This window comes from Brachyistius frenatus, unplaced genomic scaffold (genome assembly GCF_029030835.1).
Source record: "Brachyistius frenatus isolate BFR_SWC_R1_liver_20210118 unplaced genomic scaffold, ASM2903083v1 Contig_20, whole genome shotgun sequence".
Classification (NCBI taxonomy): Eukaryota; Metazoa; Chordata; class Actinopteri; family Embiotocidae; genus Brachyistius; species Brachyistius frenatus.
The window spans coordinates 2,667,907-2,689,200 of NW_027210619.1; the positions used below are offsets into that span (position 1 = coordinate 2,667,907).

Consider the following 21,294-nt stretch of genomic DNA (forward strand, 5'->3'; position numbering starts at 1 on the left):
TGTATATCTCTGGCCAAATGTGAACATAACCACAAAAAATAAGTGGTAAAGCTACAGTGGAAGTTAATGCACAAAAAACACAGTTGCATAAGGTGTCATTTTTACCTTCAGAACTGAAGAACAGGGACACTCACCATCTTTCACTGACTTTCAATGCTCCCTAAAGGGATGAATCTTCTGTATAGTTGAAGAAGCAAAACTGTCAAGTTCTTCACAAACAATGGCCTCCGAAGACAATGATGCAATACAGCCAAAAGACATGTTGTGTTTTAAGTAATGTACACAACCACTGTCACTTTTACCCACTGGGAAAACTCTTGCTGTTAGTATCATTATCACCTCTGCTTTCACCTTTGAGGTCTGCACCAACATATAAACAATGGCTGGATAAGTCCAGGCATGTTTCCTGAGTCTTCCTGGTGAAAGTGGTTCTGTGAAATGTAGTCCATAACTGACGGGTTGAGAGAGTCAGGCAGATTATACAGAGGAAAGAACATTAGGTAAGACAGTGTAGAGGGAGAAGATAGATCAGCTAAAAACATTTAACTTTTCTTTGGTTCACATAATAAGAATGATCTATTCTCTGAATGATGACATCGAAAGGGACATGAGCACACATTAGTCAATGTAAGTCACCACCTCTGAGACAGCATGTCCAGATGTTCCCAGATTATTTCTCTATCATCCATCATCCTTCCCCTTCTGTCCTGCTCCACTGACTTACTGCTGTTGATATGTGTAATCCCCACCTTTTATCTCCTTTTCAAATCTCTCCCATGGCTATGTCTTCATTATGTATTTGTCTGTCCATCACTCTTCCCATTTAATCTCTTCTCCGAAACAAGTGGTATTTTTGGACTTGTCATGTATAAGTCTTCTGTGGAGGGCACAAGTGTATTTATAGCCTGTAAGCTAGAATGGTATTACCCCTCAATGAACATGTGTGTTAATATGCTGTTGATGCCAAACTGAATCAAGGTCAGCCTGCAGCATGTGTGTTAATGAGGTGTTTGGATTCCATATAACGTACTGTACTATGTGTCACTTAGTGTGTATATGCCTTGATTGTGTCGTTTTATCTGCTTGTGTAATGGTAATACGTTTTACAAAACATGCTCAAGATATTTCGGAGAACATAGGACTAAATCTCCCCTAGTGTATTATATCACAGCAAAATGTTCTATATAAATAACCTTTATGCATATCCTAAAATAGTTTTTTTTTTTAAATCACCAATGTGTGTTCCAGAAAAAACTGAGATTAAAACTTCAGGGACCTATTTTCATGAATCAAAGCACAGTCTCTCCTAATGCAAGTGTTTTTCTGCTAATTTTGTCACTAGTTTACCTGTGAAATGGCTTGACAGGAAGGAAAATCATTATTAATGCAATAGGAAGTTAACCTTTGACCTTTTTTGATATGAAATGTTATCTCATTATTTCAACCCTTTAAAGCATTTGTGTGAAATGTTGTCATTATTAGTATAAGGCTTTTTTTTAGTTATGGCCACAAAAGTGTTTTATGAGGTCACAGTGACCTTTAACCTTTGACAATCAAAATCTAATCAGTTCACCTTGGGTCCGAGTGGACGTTTGTGCAATTCATAAGATATTTCTTGAAGATGCTCCTGAGATGTTCATGTGAATGGGGCAGACGGATGGGACAGACATGAGGTCACAGTGACCTTGACCTCTAACCTTTGGTCACCAAAATCTATTCATCTCATCCTTGAGGCCAGGTTAATATTTTTACCAAATTTTGAAAACTAGAATGGACATGTGCATTAACATGCCGTTAATGTCATTACCTATTTTCATGAATCAAAGCACAATATCCGCTCTCTTGTGCGGAACAAACTTGTGCCAGTAGTCAACCTGTGAAATGGGTGGAAGGGAGTAAATACTTTTTTAAACTGTAGGAAGTTGACCATTGACACTTTTGATATAAAATGTCGTTGACACATTATTTTTTCCATTTAGGTAATTGTGTGAAATGTTGTCTTTATTAGCTCGTGAATTCTTGAGTTACATGTTATGTGAGGTCACAGAGACCTTTGACCTTTCACCACTTTCACCACCATTTTATAAGAACTTTCCTCAAAGCACTCCCGAGATAACACGTTCACGAGATTGTGACAGACAGATGGGACGAACATGAGGTTACAGTGAAATTTCCCTCTGATCTTTGATCATCAAAATCGATTCAAGTCATCCTTGAGTCCAGGTAAATATTTGTGTCAAATGCTCCCACATGGCCTTCCTGTAACAAGGAGTTCGCAAGCATGAGACATTCGAAGGTGGATACGTAAGTGCTGACAAATAGACAACCAGTTGCTGGCATGCAGGCATAAAAATGTCAACCTCAAGGTGGTACTTTGGGAAATGTCAAGGGATCAACAAACTTATTAGGTTAGGTCATTGTTGGGATGACAAATATGTGGGAAATATTTCATGGCAATCCATCAAGTAATTATTAGGATCGACAGACCAAAGAGTCACACAGCTAAAGTAAGTAAAAATACAGTTGAATCAACACCACTCTGACAAAACATCAATGACAGATGCTTCACAAACATCTCATCTATTTGCAGGTCTGGTATATTGGATGGTATTTGACTGTGTGGGTGTGCCAGATAAATTAGCATGTGGCACTCTAATTTAAAAATATGAATATAAAGAGTCTGAAACCGAAATATACATCCTCTCAGATTACATCCCTGGGGGCAGCTCATGTCCTTCTGTGAGCTGAAATCAAATTTCTGGAAATACTGAAATATTTATCAACATGTTTTCTGTGCATAGTGACACACATCTTCGGGCTCACAGCTGAAGACAATGACTGAAACAATAATCAGATGCATTCAGTTAAAGCAGTTGTGTTTACATTACAAAACAGAGCTTGTTAAACTCTTAAAATGATTGAAAAAGCTGCAATTTCAACATAATTATCTGGTTTGCATGACATTTTGTACAGAGTTAATAGGATGAATCCTGTTAACTCTGTACAAAATGTCATCCTGTTAACTTGGTCATGCCTGGACTCGAGTGGCACCATGAGGATTTTAGTTAGTAAAATAGCTCAGCAACTATTGGATGGACTGCCATCACAGAATTAAGGAAACATCAAGTTAATCCAGACCACCACCAGGTTGTTTCTAACATCCACATATCTCAAAATTAAAATGTAAAATTAATTAGGCCATACTGCAGGCCAGCCTTTTGGGTGTAATGCTTAAAGAAGGGGATGGTTTGTTGGGCTGATGCACCTCCAGGAACCTAACATTTTCCCCTCATGTTTAAGTGAAGATGAATGGAAATATGTGTCCAGTTTGACACCTGAATATAAACATCTGAAACTGAGGCAGTAGAGTAGGCAGGAAGGAATGAAAATACAAGGACATTTTGAATACTCTGTGTGTGTGTCTTCCATTGCCATCACTGAAGGCAAGTACAACTGTACATTAAAAATCAGAGGTTGCTTTTCAGAAGTGAATACCTGCCCTTCAGCTCTTACCTTTTGAATAGATATGAAAGAGAATATTTTCAGATAACCTGTCAGCAGTTGCAGATGAAAAAAATGGTAAGAATTACCTCACATTTTAGTATGCATGTAAGAGCCGGTGAAAGAATACCTGTGGAGGTAAAACATACATATATGTACAAGAGGTCTTTGAGGTTGCACCGAGTCTGAGGAGAAGGAACAAGCATGTGTATGCAGGTAGAAAAATATTGGTTTCTGCCTCACACATTTGCCACTTCACTGATGTTAAAGTCTGCTGTATTTAATTTGTGACCAGCATGAAAACAGGCCACTGAAGCCCAGAGCAGAAATATGGCATCAGCAGAAGTGCATCTTTTGATCCACAGCACACATCACAGCAGTAGTGTGCTCGTCTTATAATTCTGGTAGGCAGACAGAAAATTGAATGCATGCTGAAGTTGTACGTCTTGAGAACAAACAAAAACTATTGTCGACAGCAACCAGCTTATACAAAATAATTATAATTACAAAAGAATTGCTGTCAAAATTCACATTTATAATGATGTATTCACTTATTTTATTCACTTATTCACTTATCTTATTGATTTAATGAACAACCATTATGCAGAAATGTTCATTAACCGGATACAAGAGGTCAAAATGGGGGGTTTCGTTTGACATATTATAAACCATTAGATAATCTCATGCTTTATATTATAGCCATGCACTATAATGCATGATGTAAAGTTCACTACTAACGCATTTTAGCTATAATAATTTCTCTAATACATTTGACCTCTGGGTTAGTGGCATTAAATTACAGTGCACTGTTTTAATGAGACAATATAAGGAATGAGTCTATATTATAAAATGCTGTGACCTGAATTTGCCCACTATAGAGGATATATTTACTGAGATTTATTACAATAATAACGTAACTGTGTTATACAATTGTCATCATAATACCCAACTTCTCATTGTTATTAGAAACAGTTAGTGTATTTCTAGCATCTGATTGATGTGAAGATCAGAGGTCAGGGCGGAGCAGGTCAGAGCAGCGGAAAAGCCATCAGGCTCAGTTATAAAATCAGAGAAAATAATAAGCCACAGGCTTCATTGTAATCCCATTAGCAAGAAACAGCATGCATAAACAGATTTATGCACATCATTAAAGACCATGTATATAAATGTCTGTAAAAATAATAATAATCAATACCAGAAAAAAAGCTTTAATCTTCATTTTGTACATTTTTGGTTTCTTCTAGTCTTGACCTCAATAACACAACTTTATTTCAGAAAGAGCAAAAGGGCAACAGATTATGTGCAATACAGCACAAGATAAAGACCAAATCCTGAGGAGATTTAAAATTCTATTTCTGAGGGTTGATTTGAGGTAACTTACCCCTATAAAATGAAAGAGAGCACTGGGACTCAAGAAGAACAGCTTTGAGAAACTCAACATGCGGCTCCTGCTACATTCAGCCAATGTTGATGTGTAATTATGTGAGTTAAGAAGATGAGTGGAGGTTTAGCGCATGTCTTGACTAAATGAGAGAGGTTATTTGTGTTCCAGGGGGCAACGGGAGGATACACTCATTTTACAAGCTTAGGCCACTGCACTGTCTGTTCAGAGCATCGGGGCCATGGGGGGATATTTCACTCAGTCCGTCTGTGCTTCCATGTGCTAACAAATACACGTGTAATTAAGAACACAAACAAAGACAAAAGCATGCATGTGCACACATGTAGTCCATTTTTATTTATACATTTTTTTCCTGTTTGTCACTTGAATGCACAATAACCTACAATATCATGATGCAGGTCACAGTCTGGGATATGTTTAGTAATCAGTGTCTGCATGTGAAACAAAGTCAACTTCTGAGTCAACGACAAGGCTTTGATTTTGTGGTTTTTCGAGTATCACTGCAACTGAGACATTTGGAAAATAATGTCATTTTTGTCTTGTCATAACTGAACATACAAATAAGCATTACCACGATGCTCTTCATTTAAAATAAAAAGGAATGAAAAAGGATTATAGAGAACAGTGTGTGCAGGTGAAACACAGCAGAGCAATGCCCTCTCGTTACTGCTGAAAACTGATAAGGAATTTAATGAATTACTTAGACCTGAGGTTCATTTAAAAGTATAAAACAATATCAATTTCGCAGCACCTTTAAAAAATGTCTTCGGAAAAACATGTTGAATGACTGTTTTTCAGTTTATTCTCACGGTCAGCTTGCATTTTTACACATATATTTCTGTTAGACATAGTGACTGATGTCATTCAAACTCAGATAAGCATTATTCCAACGAGACTATCAAATCAAAGTTCAAAGTTTGAACCTAATCAGTGATCTACTTCAAACTGTGGCTGTCAGATAAAATACTCTGAGGTCGTACAGATCATACACAGTGTACTGTACGTGAGACTACAGTGTATCACAGCCATTTGAGATCTGATTCTGACACACACACACACACACACACACACACACACACACACACACACACACACACACACACACACACACACACACACACACACACACACACACACACACACACACACACACACACACACACACACACAGAGGCTGTTTCCATTTGGCTTCTTCAATCCGGACATACAGTATCTGGCCGTGATCTGACCACAAGTGGTCAGCAATAGTACAGGTGGAAATACACTCAGGAAGTATTGAGCTCTGATCTGTTCAGACCATATTTGGTCACACACGCACACACACAGAGTTAGAGTGTCCCACTAGGACAGCCTGTAAATATTTCCTCATTAATTCCTCTATTTGGCCAAAGCAGTACTTAGCAAGTTGCAACGTGATCACAGCATCAGTCGTGCTCATCAGCTTGTGTGTGCATGTGTGTGAGTGTGTGTCTGTGTGTTGTCCAGACGGCTCTGCTGATTGTTGGGCCTTTGAGGGACTTTTGCGGATAAAAGTGGAGATGGGACTTTTAGAGTAAAGGAAAAAAAAGATGTCTGCTTTTTATGCAGGACAACAAAAAAAGTAGACAGTCGAAATGAGGCACATAAGAGATTAAGAGGAGATCTAGGGACAAAACAGGAGCTAGACGACACACCATATGCCCCATGGCCCATTAACCAGCACTTCAGCCTAGCTTGAACATACATGCATGCTGTGGACTTGCAAAGCTCAACTTCGACAACAAGTAAAGTACAGTTTTAAGCCTTTCATTTTGCTACTCGTTTTAAAAAAGGAGCATATTTTTTTTTGGAAGTACATGTGAGTTCACAGCAGTTCATTCAAAAAATAATAATACTGACTCACTTTTGAGTATTAAACAAACCTCGAGGCTTGAAAGTACAATACTTTAAAGGAATAGTTTGATATTTTGGGAGATACAATAGAGCTCGATCGTAAAGGCTTAAATAGCAAATAGCAAAACTATAATTTGCTTCACAAACACAATATATTACAATGCTTTCATACTGGGTTGGATTTAACTGTCTGGGTGTTCCCATTAAATTTATAACTCAAAAATGTAAAACTATGAAGAAACAGAACTCCTCCTGAGGAAATCCCTGAGGGCAGCTCAAACCCTTCTGTAACATTGTATTCCATTAAACCCGACTGAGTCCAAGCTGATCACAGCCACTGTTCTCTTCAAATAAGGAAATTAAAATCTAATTAAAGCCACTTTCAAGTCTGCAGGGGTGGAGTGTTTGACATTCCAAATCTGTATTTGGGGTTTATTATCACTTTAACTATTCATTTGTGAAACTTCAGTGGCTGAGAATGTACATGTGAGAAATTGCTTTAATTTAAAGCACTAAAATAAATTTCTGCATGGAAATAACCACATTTAACCAAACAGGCACAGGTTTGTTATATCCACATGCTAATAAGCATCTGCACCTTATTATGCATCAGTCATTTCCATCATTCTGACCTGACATTTGAGTTGTGAAGTAAACGTGTTATTTTTTTTCTCTAAGTGTGGCATGAATAAATACATAAATTATGAAACATGTGCCATACTGGGTGCTGCAGGTGCACTAAATGAGTTGACACGTGTTGCTATGTGAAGAAATCCAATCACGGTCTGAAGACTTCACATTAGAACAAATAACACAATATGTCAAACCTGATGAAAATGAAAAAAAAAGAAGACATTTTTTAGTATAGAGGGGACTTTAAATAATTTCCAAATTGTATCACCAATACTTGTATCAGAAGTATTATTTTAATCTTGATTTGGCACAAGGATTATCTGGGGAAAATTTAATCTCTATGGATGGCATCCAAGAAGACAAACATTGTGCAATACATTTATTAATAAAATAAAATAATAGGGAAATAAAATAATTCAATCTCACCTATAAGGGGTGCACTGACATCTGTTGCAGTTGTTTCTTAAACATGAACCTTTGATTATAGTTAAAAAAATAATCAAAAATGATATTTTTCCACATTACCTAGCTTCATTGAACTTTGGCTTTTGGCTAAAAAAAATTAATAAAAAAAAATTGCATACAATGGATAAGATTTGTAATCATTTAACATTTTACTGATATCAACCATGTGTGCATGTGCAAGAATATCTGACATCTTGATTACAGAGATGATTCAGACAAGCTTGACACCTGTTTTACAAACCACACATCATAGGTGCCAATGTCACGAGGGGTATCATGCGTTGTTAGTGTCTCAGTTTCATAGTGCAATTTTGAAAGGTTTACTGCACTAATTGGAAATTTAGGGGTGGTAGTTATTTTCCTTGATGACCATACAGATATTACAAAGACACAAAAACTTACTTCATACACAACACCTCTGCAAGATGGCAGCAGCAGGTACACATCCCTCAAGCCACAATTCAGCATCTATGGTATACAAGCATTGTCAAACTGTGGTCAAACCCAGTCAAAACAGCGAACGTGACCAAGTGAGCTAACTGCAGCAAACATTTCCTAGCTGGCCAGCATTTCCTGGCTATATTGCTGAAGCTGAACCGTTGTGTGGATTGCAGCTGTGGTTGACTCTTTATCCATAGCTAACTAGCGTGCTCTCTAAGGTAACAGATTAAATGAAACACAACACATACTGTATCAGACAACAACCCCCCCCCCCACCTCATGACAATGTTAGGGTCGAGAGATGATGATATTTCCCCATTGATTTTTCAGTCCAGTAAGAGAGACTACTGGGTTACAGTTAGATTTAGGGATTTTGTAAACGACACAAAAGTAAAAGCACAAAAGTATTTTCAAAAACCTAGGTTGTTTTTTTTTCTCTTTCTTTTAATTACAGTTATATTAACAACCTAAAAAAGATTTGGAGCTTAAGACAAAACACTCAGGGCTTACGTTGGTTATTAAGACCTTTCAGTCAGTTTGGGAGTGAGTGAATTCTGGTGTCATGCAGGGAGATACTCCTCTTTACATTTGGATTACAGACTGTGCCAGATGACAGATATTTTCTACTCTTTGGTAACAGTGTTGACAATCAATCTAAGAACACATACAAGGAAAGCAACTGACGTCATACGTCTAACGAACAAGCTGTTGTCATTTAGAATATAAAAAAAACTCCACAACACAGACAGAAGGCCGTCACTCCGGATATCTTCGGGCAGATAATCTGGTGATTAGAGGATAAGAAAAGAGGACGAGGCGGGTTACAGGAACAATTAAACCACGCAGCTCCGCTGCTCTGCTTAATCAATTAGATCTAAATCCATTAAGTCTATCTGAAACCTTGTCTAACCTTAACAAGACGTCATAGATTTGATGCACACAGACAAGTTCAAACACTAGTTTACATTAATGAACACATTTAAACGCAATCAAATATGCACAGTTACACACATCATCATCATTATAAGGATGTACTTTCCTGTCTTTGACACAGTTCAGCTACACAGGGACATGTGAAAACACTGTCATGTGCAATGGTGACTCGTACAGTAGGCTACAGTATATTAACCATATGTTGACCTGACAAACCACACTGGGATTATTTTAGGGATCACATTACACATTTATGTATTTACTCTCTAGTCTCCGGAGTTTTATTAATGAGTCTTTCATCTCAAGTGCACATTTAAATGTTATGTGTTAATGTGTGCAGTGTTAAAGGTAGTATTCTATGGGTGTGTATATATGTCAGACAGACAGAAAGACAGACAGACAGAGTAAATATAACCAGTCCATCTGTTAGGTCTGTGCAGATGCTGTCTCAGAAACAGAAGATTAGTGCTAAACTTAGAGGGGGGAGGGAGGAGAGGGGGCGGGGGGTATGCGATGAGAGGACGAGGGGGAAGCTAGGCAGTGACTAACACCAAAAGCATAAATCTGGGGGGCGACTGACAGCATCGGAGCAGCCGTTTGGAAGGAGGATGAGAAAATGGAGAGACAGTAAAGCATGCTGCACCCATGTGAGGGATGAGGAATCAGGGAGAAGGAGAAAATGTACAAATATAGAAGATGGGGTGAGATAAACAAAGAATGCAAAGTAATATTCAGTGCCGTCATAGAATCTCATGACAGCAATAGATATGGTTGGTTAAACATATCCACTGTGAAATAAAGCCAATGTGATGTGGTTGTTGTCGGAAGAAAATTAATTTATATTTCTTTGAGTAGCCTACGCGAACAAAATTACTGTGTGTGTCCGTTAAGTAATAACTCCACTATTCACAGGAAAATTATTGTACTACTGAAAAAATGAATAATGCTTCACGAGCAGTCAATGGAAACATCCTCACTGACCTTAAAATATCTCAAAAGTATCATTGACAAAGCACTAACTTTATTCATTTTGAGCATAATGATCTTCAGGGACTTTAAAATGTCCTTGGTTCTATAGAGAACTGGGTAGATTTGAAAACATGTGATCACAAAGTCACCTGTTTTGCACTTGCTAGGTGAAGTGACACATCAGTAGGAGGCATTGCCTTGTCATGGCTGATGGCAATGAAAAGTTTAGCTGTGTCCAAACTTTCAAGTCGGAAAGCTTGTGGGCTGTTTACATGACACACAAGCTTCCTGTTGTGTTGGTTAGAGTGAAGGTGAACAGAGGGTAAAAAGAGAGATGTTTCTGTAGCTGATTGTTATTATCTTATTATTATTATATTATTACACTTACTTGTATAAAAAAAAGTCTGTTTTTATTTATTACAACAAGTTAAAGTCAAAGACGACAGAGTGTTTGTAGTGGTTAAGAAAAATATTCTATGTACAACAGTGCTAACAAGCTGCAACTCTTTTGTGCTACAGGTTGAGTTGTTCGTTTCAGTGTGTGTGCAGCCATGGTTACTTTCAACACTCATTGTAATAGAATATATGATTTATTTCTCTGTTTACTCCAAAGAACTCACTGTTGATTCTACAACAAGAACAAAAACAAACAAATGACATCCTGCTTACAAGAGTTTCTCAGGAATGGCACAAGGTTAAACTGATCATAAATAAATCATTCACAATGTTCCACAAACAGGTTAAGAGCTGATTTGATGTGGAACAGAAAGCAGAAATGCATTTATATGAAAATCCCACGGATTATTGCCTCAACGTGAAGGCTTTTGCCATGAGGTTTGAGAAATGGAACGATCAGCATCAGTGATCAGTGATGAAATTGCATCTGTAAAACCCAGTGGGTTCCTTCCACAGCAGGGGTGAGTGCTGTTTTGGCATTAACCAGACAGGGCCGTAAGGACCCAGTGCAAAAGCTGGATTCTTTAGAGACCTTAAAAACGTTTTTGCAGAGAAAAGAAAAACTTCTTTTGAACAAGCTTCATAAAACTAGTTGATGAATACTGATAAGGACTGTTAGAGGAGTATTATGGGCAATATTACAAGTAATATTGTAGTAATAAAGTGAGAATGAAACTCAATGAGTATCTTGATTAACTCCACCTGAGTTAGATCACCACTTAGACTTGATGATGAAGACGGTGGGTGAGACACGTTTGCCTCCAGGTGCCACATGACATCGCTGACTCAGCTAGCTTTCGCCTTCTGGATAGGTTCTGGAAAGATGCTGCATCACTCAGCTCACTCAGCTCACACACAGACACACAGACACACAGACACACACACATTAAGTGCCTGCCTCATACATGAACGCCCATAAAACGTGGTTGTTGACGCAGTCATCCTTATGTTCAGTGGAATGACTTATGTTTAGTCTATTCAAGACTGAATTAACACATGGCAGAAAGGCACATTCACGTGGTAAGCAGCAGATTTTTTTTTTATAACAGGAACCATAAGGCAGAGTGGGAGGGCTTCCCTTACCTCGTGGTGGCCCCAGTCTCAGGGCTCATCACCACGCAGACGTGACTGAAGGAACATGGGGAGCAGGGCGTGTGTCATCAGGGGGATCATCTGTTGTAGCCTCTCTGCTTATGTGTCTCTGGGTGATTTGGAGATGGATGGGTGCAAGGAGGTCTGGTTACGACCATATGTTAAAGTAAAAGTTTAACAGTAAATGCTTATCACAACTTTGCCATTAGTTCTACTGGTTCTGATCACACTGTGCTCACTGATGTTATTTTTCAGATCTCAATATGCCACAATAAACAAAAAAATAGGATCAATGGGGCAATAAACATCAGATGATAGAATACAGTTTGTCTGGCTGACTACCCACCTAGCTGTTTCAACTCAATACACCCTATGTAGTTTTGTACACTTTGTGTGTAATTAAGTTTTATTAGCATTATTTTAACATAAAAATAAATTGCGAGCTTATCTGTCAAAACTTACTGTTGTTCTGTGTATTTGATTGTATGTATTTGATCAAGTTCTGAAGACAGGTCCATCTCAGCTATAGCAACATGTGCACATGGGTCTAACATGAGGTCACTGAAAAACTCAGGTTTCTGATTTAAAATTGAATAAGAATGAGTGAGAGTGAAAGAAAAAGTATAAGTTTTGTGTTGGTGTTACAATTCATCATACTTTCAGTGTAGGACAAGATTTAAGTCTGTCTTTTTATTGGCTTGTCAATCATCTGTGATGCATTTTGGACCTGCACAAAAATGTATGAAATGTGTGATAATAAAGTTTGATTGATTGATCAGTTGATTAAGGTTAGCCATGCAGTGCAGACATTTGGGGTTAATTGTAATGTCAGAGGTCCCCACAACAGAACAAAAACTGTGTTTCAAACATTGGCAGAACAAGATTATTGTAAACAGCTTCATATTTACAAGCCTGCCCATGCGTAACATTGGTTTCTCTGTAAAGCAAACACAATCAGAGAAGGTCGAATTTTTTTCTCTTCAGCCTGACTCACTGTGATGAATGAAAGCAGACACTAAAGCTGCTTTCAGCCCGGTGACTGGAAGACCTTGAGCTTACACATTCGTTTGCTGAAGCCTCTGGTGGGTATCATTACATAATTTTTTCAAAGTTTAGTTTGTGAGAGTAGCTGTCCTGGACCTCCACAGCCAACATTTCCACTATTGAGGAGCCAACAACAAAACCTCTGTCTATGAACTCCCCCCTTCAACGTGTTCAAAAATAAGCAGTTATATCATAACAGTGGAATAAATCTGCGTGTTTAATCCAATGACTCTAGTTACACAACAGGCATTGTGGCTTTAATGGATTTATGTATTCAGATAAAGGATTACAAATCAGGGGCATTAGAGAGCAGCACCTCTGCTCACCAAGGCTGTGACTGAACAGCGACATTGTGTGGACGTCACTCGCTACTGCAGCATGGATTTGTAAGAGGTCTCTGATTTATGAGACGCTGAGTTATCTGAGGTTTTACTATGTATATCCTGCAAGCTCGTTCTCACACGTAAAGCTTGGTCACTCACGTTTTTTTTCTTACAACTGTGGTTTCAAAATGAAGATACATGAAGAGAAAGGCGTGTACCTGACTGAAGCTGTATTCACAGTGAGCATGATGAAGAAATCACAGCCTGAGATTAATAAAGAAAGGATTTAAAAAAAATTCAACAAATATGTCTAGGGGCTTGACGGAAAAGTGAGTCAGGGCATTTCTCTGAAAAGCCGATTTAATTCTGGCAGAAAGGGGTTTGTTTGTTGGGTGGTGTCAGTCATAGCACTCATCCCTCTGGTCTACTTTTCTACTCAAAGTCTGAATCATTGCCTGCATCCTCTCCCAGAAGGCTGATGATGTGTCTTTTTTTGGAAATCATGATGCTGTTTTTTAACCGTTAGAGCAACAGAATGATAAGGATGACTGCGTCTTATATAATATTTCAGTGCAGTGGTAATAAAGCAAACAATTGCAAAATGTATTCTAATCTTATCCCATCCTCCCTTATGGTTTCAAATCAGCTGGAGAACAAAAACAGACATTGTGATTGTATTGCATCAAGATGAAACCCGAGCGGAAATTTACTCAGCAGCACAAAATCTTCCTTATATATACCCAATGCATGCAGTTTTATCATTACACTAAGGTTTTAAAACTATGACGTCATCAAGCTTTCAACTAATGGTTTTTATCAACTAATCTGCTAGATCATTTCTCTAGGAACTGATTATTTATTTAAAATGTCATAAAGGTTAAAACCCAGAGACACATATAACATGTTCAGCTCCTGCCTTTCATTCTCATCTGTCGACTTCCGCAATGCCTATCTCTGCTTTGTCCATCTCTGCTTCCTCTAACCTCTATCTGTCCATCTTCTTCCTCATGCTGTCCTGTCAGTCAGAGAAGAACAAGTCCACCTGTATCACAAAGACCTGTTGCATAAGATCACAGACAATGAGCTCATGTGCACCCCGACACCAGCAGCCGCTTTATCCCGCCATCAGCCGGTCCAGACACACAGGTACACACTGCTGGCCTGTCCCATTGTCATTCAAATGTTGGGCTGGTGATTGAAGCGCTTATCGCCCCTAATCGGAGCGTGTCAAGGTATTACTGCCGAGGGAGAGCCTCGCCACACCAACTTTGATATGGAAAATCACATCTGTGAGCTCCCAAACAACATTATCTACAGAGAACTGAATATACCAGGTAAAACCTTTCCTGCAACCCCTCCATCTGTTGTCTTGGATTAACTCTGTGCTTATTCCTCTTTTTTTCAGATCCTCAAAGACAGAGAGAGCAGGGAGGGAGGGAGAGGGGACGGGGATTATGAGGGGAGGCAAATAAAGAGGCAAACACATATCTTGTTAAAAGTAACATTTGTAAGCTTATTATTTTGTTATCATGATCATTGTTATAACCTCTGTTATGGTTTGTTCAGTTTACAGTTTATTTTCAAGTTCATTTAAAGTCATTCCAGTCGAAGGTAAACATGATTGTAATTGTTGTTTCCAACACTATTAAATGCTTTTGTTGTTTTGCCAGACAACAATCGGTCACACTCTCTCACCCATACGCACATGGAAAGACCAGAAACAAAGAGACTGTCGCTCACTCGCTCTCGCACATACACACAAAGATGTACACACTGACACCAGTACACACAAAGACTTCTGCTTCCACACACAGCCATGAAGTGATTGACAAAAATGAGCTCTAACAAAACAAAACACACACACGCGCGCGCACGCACGCACACACACACACACACACACACACACACACACACACACACACACACACACACACACACACACACACACACACACACACACACACACTTGCTCTCGTGTCTAAGTTCTTAAGTGCAACTTCTTGAAGAGTGATAAACCCTCTCGCACGGCTCTTCAATCCTGAAATCAAACCTTTCCAACCTCACCCTCCCACCAAGAGCCATATATACACCTGGGCTGCATCACACATTGTATTATATCGACTCTTTATTTGTTTCCATATAGGCACAATCACCCATCTGGGTGACAAGAACTAGTACATTTCTATGACTTTGTTGTTTAAGCCTGGGCTGTCTGAAGGTGGTTGCAAGGTTTTGGACCACACCTCTGAAAAAAAAAAAGACTGCCCAAGTACAAACAATAATTTGAAAAATAACTTCTTTCGAATAGAATAATAATATAGAATTATATCTTATATATCGGTGGTTTCCAACCTGGTGGTCTAGGTGGTTGTAACACAAACCACACAAAATCTGTTTTACTATATCAGACTTTCGTACAATCTGCTCAGAGAATTTCTTGATAATTTTGCCTATTTAGGCCTCTAAAAAGTGTTCAAATGAAGTCATTGCCTGCACTTGACATATGCTACACCCCAAAAAATGCATACTGCAGGCAGCATGTGGACAGTTGCAAGATTAAAAAATAATGACACAAATGTAACAGAGAACAGATAAAACATTGGCTGCAATATCACAACTTTTAGTCCCTACTAAAGGGTCCTTTTTTCAGAAGAGCTGGGTCCTACAATTCCCATGATGCAACTCAAACATTTTCTACGAGACAATCCCTGTCTAGTAAATGTCTACATCATGGCCCTAAATCATTACACAAGTTATGTGTTTAAAATGAAGAGGCTCAAATTCAATCCCGAGTCCACTATGGCAGCAACTCAGGTCCCTCCAGAGTTACAGAAGACATCATCCAAAAGGCTGAGTAATACTCCTACTGATGAGAAAACTCATCTTCATAATTGTTGGAATTTAAGGAGATGAAGCAAAAGCCAAAAGGTAAATATTAATCTTTAAAACATATACTTTCCAAGCTAACTTAACCTTAAAGTTGAATATTCAGCTTAAGAAATTCAGAGTGCAGCCCAAGTTTACATACGGCTCAGCCCACCCAATTTTCCAACTTTTAAACACCTTCTTCCCCCTCGAGATAACCAATTATATACCACAGCAAACTCAACAAAATAGCGATAAAAAATAATGAAAAACAACCACCAAAAAAACAATAACTGAGCTTCAAGTTTGTAAAAATGCGTACATCACATTTCACCTCGGCAGATTTCAAGACATTGGAGTTCCATTCTTTGTCTGTTTTGACATTTACACGAGTACTTGAATGTCTCACATGCCGGTGGGTGAGCCACCGTGACCTTTTCTGGCCAAGGGTCAGCTCGCAGTCCATCCTCATCGTCATCATCTGTGTAATCAACATCACCTTCATCATTGTTATCAGCTACTATGGTAAGCCGTGCCCTACTAGAGTCCGTTGTTCGCAGGGCAGGGTAACCATGGTGAATAAGGTGCTAGTTGCTATGGAAACACTAGTCTAAAGCAACCGACTGATACATTTTTGAATTGCCGTACTTCCCCACCAAAGCACTTGGTTTGTATAACTTGTTGCTTTAGTTGTGTTTTGAATTTTTATTTTTTTTATTTTGCATTTTCATACTTATAAGATGTACAGTATGTGGATGTATTTTCAGGCTGTTAGTACCGTTTAAAATATTCTTTCGCACTCTCAAACACACAAGCCGCACACTCGGTCATGTTTTTTCACTCAGGCACACGTAAACACACTCATCCAGTAACAGAAAACTGTTTACATGTGGCATCTGACATATGAGTTTACAGAGAAAGGGGTTGGTAGAGCAGGCTGCTACACCATGGACCAGTGGAGAACTTCTTATTGTCCGGGACTGGACCTATAGATGCTTGTGTGAGCGACTGTCCGTCCTCTTTCGTCCCTCCTCTGTGCTCCTCTTCCTCACCTCTAACCAGCCTGCAGCCCGTTGTGAAGAGGGTAGTATTGCTGAGTGTATCCATGGCTGCTCCATAGCCATCGTGTGCTTCGTTAACCTCGGAGATGACAGAGGACTAACTGAGTACTTCAAGGACAAGACAGAAAAGTAACATAGCAACTTATAACATCATCAAACCCTTTCAGTTTCTGACAATGGCACATCTAAGCTCCTCCCCCTTTCCATTTTTTTATTTATTTAAAATTATATTTAAGTGAATGATTCATCATTTAAATGCTCTGTATTCTCCCCTGACACAGTCCAGTCCTGTTGCCTTCTGAAGACCGATGGTGAACGTAGGATGACTCAACATAGTGGAGATGGCAACTAAAACACTGGCGTCTGGAATCCCAGGGTGTGTTTGTGTATGAACTATCAGCTACTTTGACTAGTCTCCTACACAGGACCAGCGTAGGTCATAGGCCGGTTGCTCTTTTTTTCCTCCGTGGACCAGAACAAGTTCCCAGCATCAAGATCATTAACAACAACAACAACAACAACAACAACAAAAAGGCAATTTCAGTTCAATTCTGCTGAAATCGGTTTGATCCAGTTCATTTGAGTTCAGTTTAAGTCTTGTTGCAAGAAACTATGGCAACTAGCCCTAACGAAGTGTTACAGCCAATCAGATCCATGGGAAAGTCTTCAAATGGTTTTCAATTGGGTGGTTGGATTTCTTCTTTTTATTTGGATTTCCGCCGAGCCTCTCCTGTTGTATAAATGCTTTGTGTGGTGTGCATGATTCAACAAGCTCAATCCCGTGGCCTGCTCAAACACACACACATGCAGACAGACACAAACACACACACACTCACACACAGTCTACTGCAGCTGCACCTGTGACCACAGGCTGACTTTAATGCAATATAAAGTTCAGTCTGTGTCACCGAGTGCCTGAAGGTCTTCCAACTCCACCAAAACCGCACTCCTTCAAACACACAGCTGCACAAACACACACACACACATTAACACTGACGCTTGAAAACTTTAATTTCAAAGTCTTGCTCCTCTTGCCTTCTGCTCTATCTGCCTCTCCTCTCCTCTCCTCTCCTCCTGACCCACTCCTCACTCTTCAGCCCACTTATACTGTACACCCTCCCAAGGCTAGTTGGCATGGTGACGCTGATGGGATGGCCGTTGCTAGGAGATGAAGAGGGCGGCCAGAAAGAGCATCGTCACGGTGAGGAGAAGGCGATCCCTGGATGGGCTGCTTCCACTGACGCTCTTCTCCAGCTTGGGAACAAAAGGGTTAAATTCATCTGGAGAAACAAAACAGAGAAAAATAAAGCAAACAATAAGTGAGAGTGATGTCTCAATCTTTTATTACAATGCTAGCTAAGCATTTTTCAACACTTTGAAACCTTGAAAGGAACATTTAAATAATGTTTATCAGAGCTTCTAAAGGAGCTGTAGTAATAAGCAAAACTTTTAATAAAAAATTAATGACAGACTGAACAAAAGGCAGCTTTCAGTCTCACAACCACTACAGACAACACGCCAGCAGAGCCATAGCAGACTGGGGCTGTTATTAGAGTGCACTTATTGTTCTAATATAATGACACATTCTCCATCACACACTTGCATACTTTGGACACAGACACACTGCACATACTGTAACCCCCTTCATCCCCCCAACCGCATGTGCACCTGGTAATATCCTAAAAATAATTTGCGGCCTTTTGTTGAGAGCTACCTGCCACACGCTGATGTCTAGTCGATGTACAAAAACACGAGCCAGCAGACAGTTTCCCTGCAAGCCTGCACCTATGAGACACATGTACAGCCAGACACACCCTGTGAAGTCACTTGATTAATGAGACTGGAGACCAGACAGAAGCACAATTTTCTGTCTGTACAGAAGTCTGCTGATGCTGATTAACAACTATTGTGTTTACAGGCTGATGGCTTTGGAATGAAGTTGGGGATACGCTCACTATTTCCAGCTGATCTGTGGGTCAGACAGCAGAGTAATGACTGGCTGACACCTGGTTTTAGAGATGGCCTCCTCTGGTATGCTCTGCTGGCCAGTCTAATGAGGTCTATGCAGGAGCGGAGCTCAGGTTAAATGCTTTGACCGCTCTGTAACCGAGCATGCAGCTGAGGGGTCAGGACACCGTGTAACTTCACTATGCTGCTTTGGTGCTGACTGACAGAGGACTGTGGTTTTAAAGACACAAACAGCCAACTGTGGAGCATCTCAAACAAGTGCTTCAAAAGTGTGGCAGTACACAGACACACACACACACACACACACACACACACACACACACACACACACACACACACACACACACACACACACACACACACACACACACACACACACACACACACACACACACACACACACACACACACACACACACAGAGTCTCTGTCACAGATAAACACATAATTATTGGCATGCATTTTTGGCAGGATGTCTGTACAGAGTGCCATGTGACGTACAATGAGAAAGTCTGACATGCCGGGCCAAACATACAACTGCGTGTGTTTGTACGTGACATTTTGGCACACAAAAAGCAGGCAGTTTCCACCTGATAATTAGGGAGCTCAGATACCCAGAGGCGTGTATGAATTTGAATGTCATGTTGACAAGGAAAAGGAGACATGTTAGACTGTGATTGTATTCATGAGAGATGTTCATTAGAGAGAGAGAGAGAGAGAGAGAGAGAGAGAGAGTGTGTGTGTGTGTGTGTGTGTGTGTGTGTGTGTGTGTGTGTGTGTGTGTGTGTGTGTGTGTGTGTGTGTGTGTGTGTGTGTGTGTGTAAACATAGTAGCCATCAATGGCTTATATTTTAACTTCTGTGTGCTAAAATATGAAAACAAGTCTGTTGTGTAATAAAATGTACTGTATATGAGTAACATACTCATAATAACTTATAATAAAAACATGTTTTAAATTTAATTAGGGTTACTAGATAATGGCCACTTTTGCACACATGTATACTACATTGTATTGAAAATGGGTTTTAATACTACAGAAACCATATTTTACAAAAATGGAGTAATCTGAAAAATAAAAATGCTGTTGCATGCAATTCAATACATAAGTCCTGTAATAAATACTTTATTAGTTGGGCACAAAGTAAATAACCAGAAGCCTTAAAGGTCCCATTTGGAGGCTGTGGCTGGTGAAAATAAATTGATTCTGATGTCCACTCGTCGCATGATCGTCATATTTTTTTCAGCATGAATACAGTATTTGTTTTAATCAGAGGGACAACTTATGAAAAAAAAAGTTCTATTAACAATATGCACAACAGCATTTGCACGTATTGTAGCAATACACAAAGAAGTATTAGCCACTAGCAATTAAAAACCTTGCATGGAAGTGAACGTTGTTTACATATTGAAAGCATTTATATGTGTTGATGTTCAATCTAAGAAGCTACTACAGTGTGTCCTGTTATGAACTCTTATACGTTTTAAATATCAGCTTCTTATTGAGCATGTTGTTATATTAGCATGTGCAATGTATGATGAATGAAAGCTGTGGTGCTGCAAGTTTAAACACACAAATGGGACTTCCTTCTACTAAGTTTGTGAATAATATATTTTACAACATAAACAATATATGATTGACGTGTATTTTTAAACTGGTTGAATTATAACATATGACACACATCTTTCTACAAACCATAAAATAAAAACACAAGTGACATTGAGTCAATTTGTAACAGCTTGAGCTGTGTTCCGCCTCTGATTTTAAATCTGATGTTGCTGGCAAATGTGTGTGTGTGTGTGTGTGTGTGTGTGTGTGTGTGTGTGTGTGTGTGTGTGTGTGTGTGTGTGTGTGTGTGTGTGTGTGTGTGTGTGTGTGTGTGTGTGTGTGTGTGTGTGTGTGTGTGTGTGTGTAACCCAAACACAGTGTCGCTCAAAGGAGTTGTAATTGCAACAATAAACCCCATTAAAGAAGACGCATCTGATTTTTTCTACTAATGGCTGGACCTGAGAGTAACTTGAGCCAACTGGGAGTGTAAATGAGTGTCCTCCCACTGAAAGCCATCAGTAATCACATGGCTGCACAGGGAGCTGCGAGCACCATTCCATCTGCGTTGTAAATGAGCTCTAAATGAAATCTAATAGTAGAGGCCATATTCAGGAGGGAACCACTGTTGGGCTGTAGACATTGATTGAAAGGGGCAGCGCCCAGGAAATAAACTGTGAGCAGTGAAGGGGAGAGAGAGACGGCTGGTTTACAATATGAGCCTGCA

The 21,294-nt window shown here is 39.4% G+C and overlaps 1 protein-coding gene across 1 annotated transcript in view; it reads right to left on the reverse strand.

The window, feature by feature from the left end:
• Positions 1 to 14,603: 14,603 nt before the first annotated feature.
• Positions 14,604 to 21,294, reverse strand: part of efna3b (ephrin-A3b) — a 60,958-nt gene continuing 54,267 nt past the window's right edge. The window contains exon 6 of the mRNA XM_069695926.1: positions 14,604 to 18,337. Coding sequence (XP_069552027.1) covers positions 18,219 to 18,337 — 119 coding nt within the window. The 3' untranslated portion in view covers positions 14,604 to 18,218. The remainder of the gene's footprint in view (positions 18,338 to 21,294) is intronic.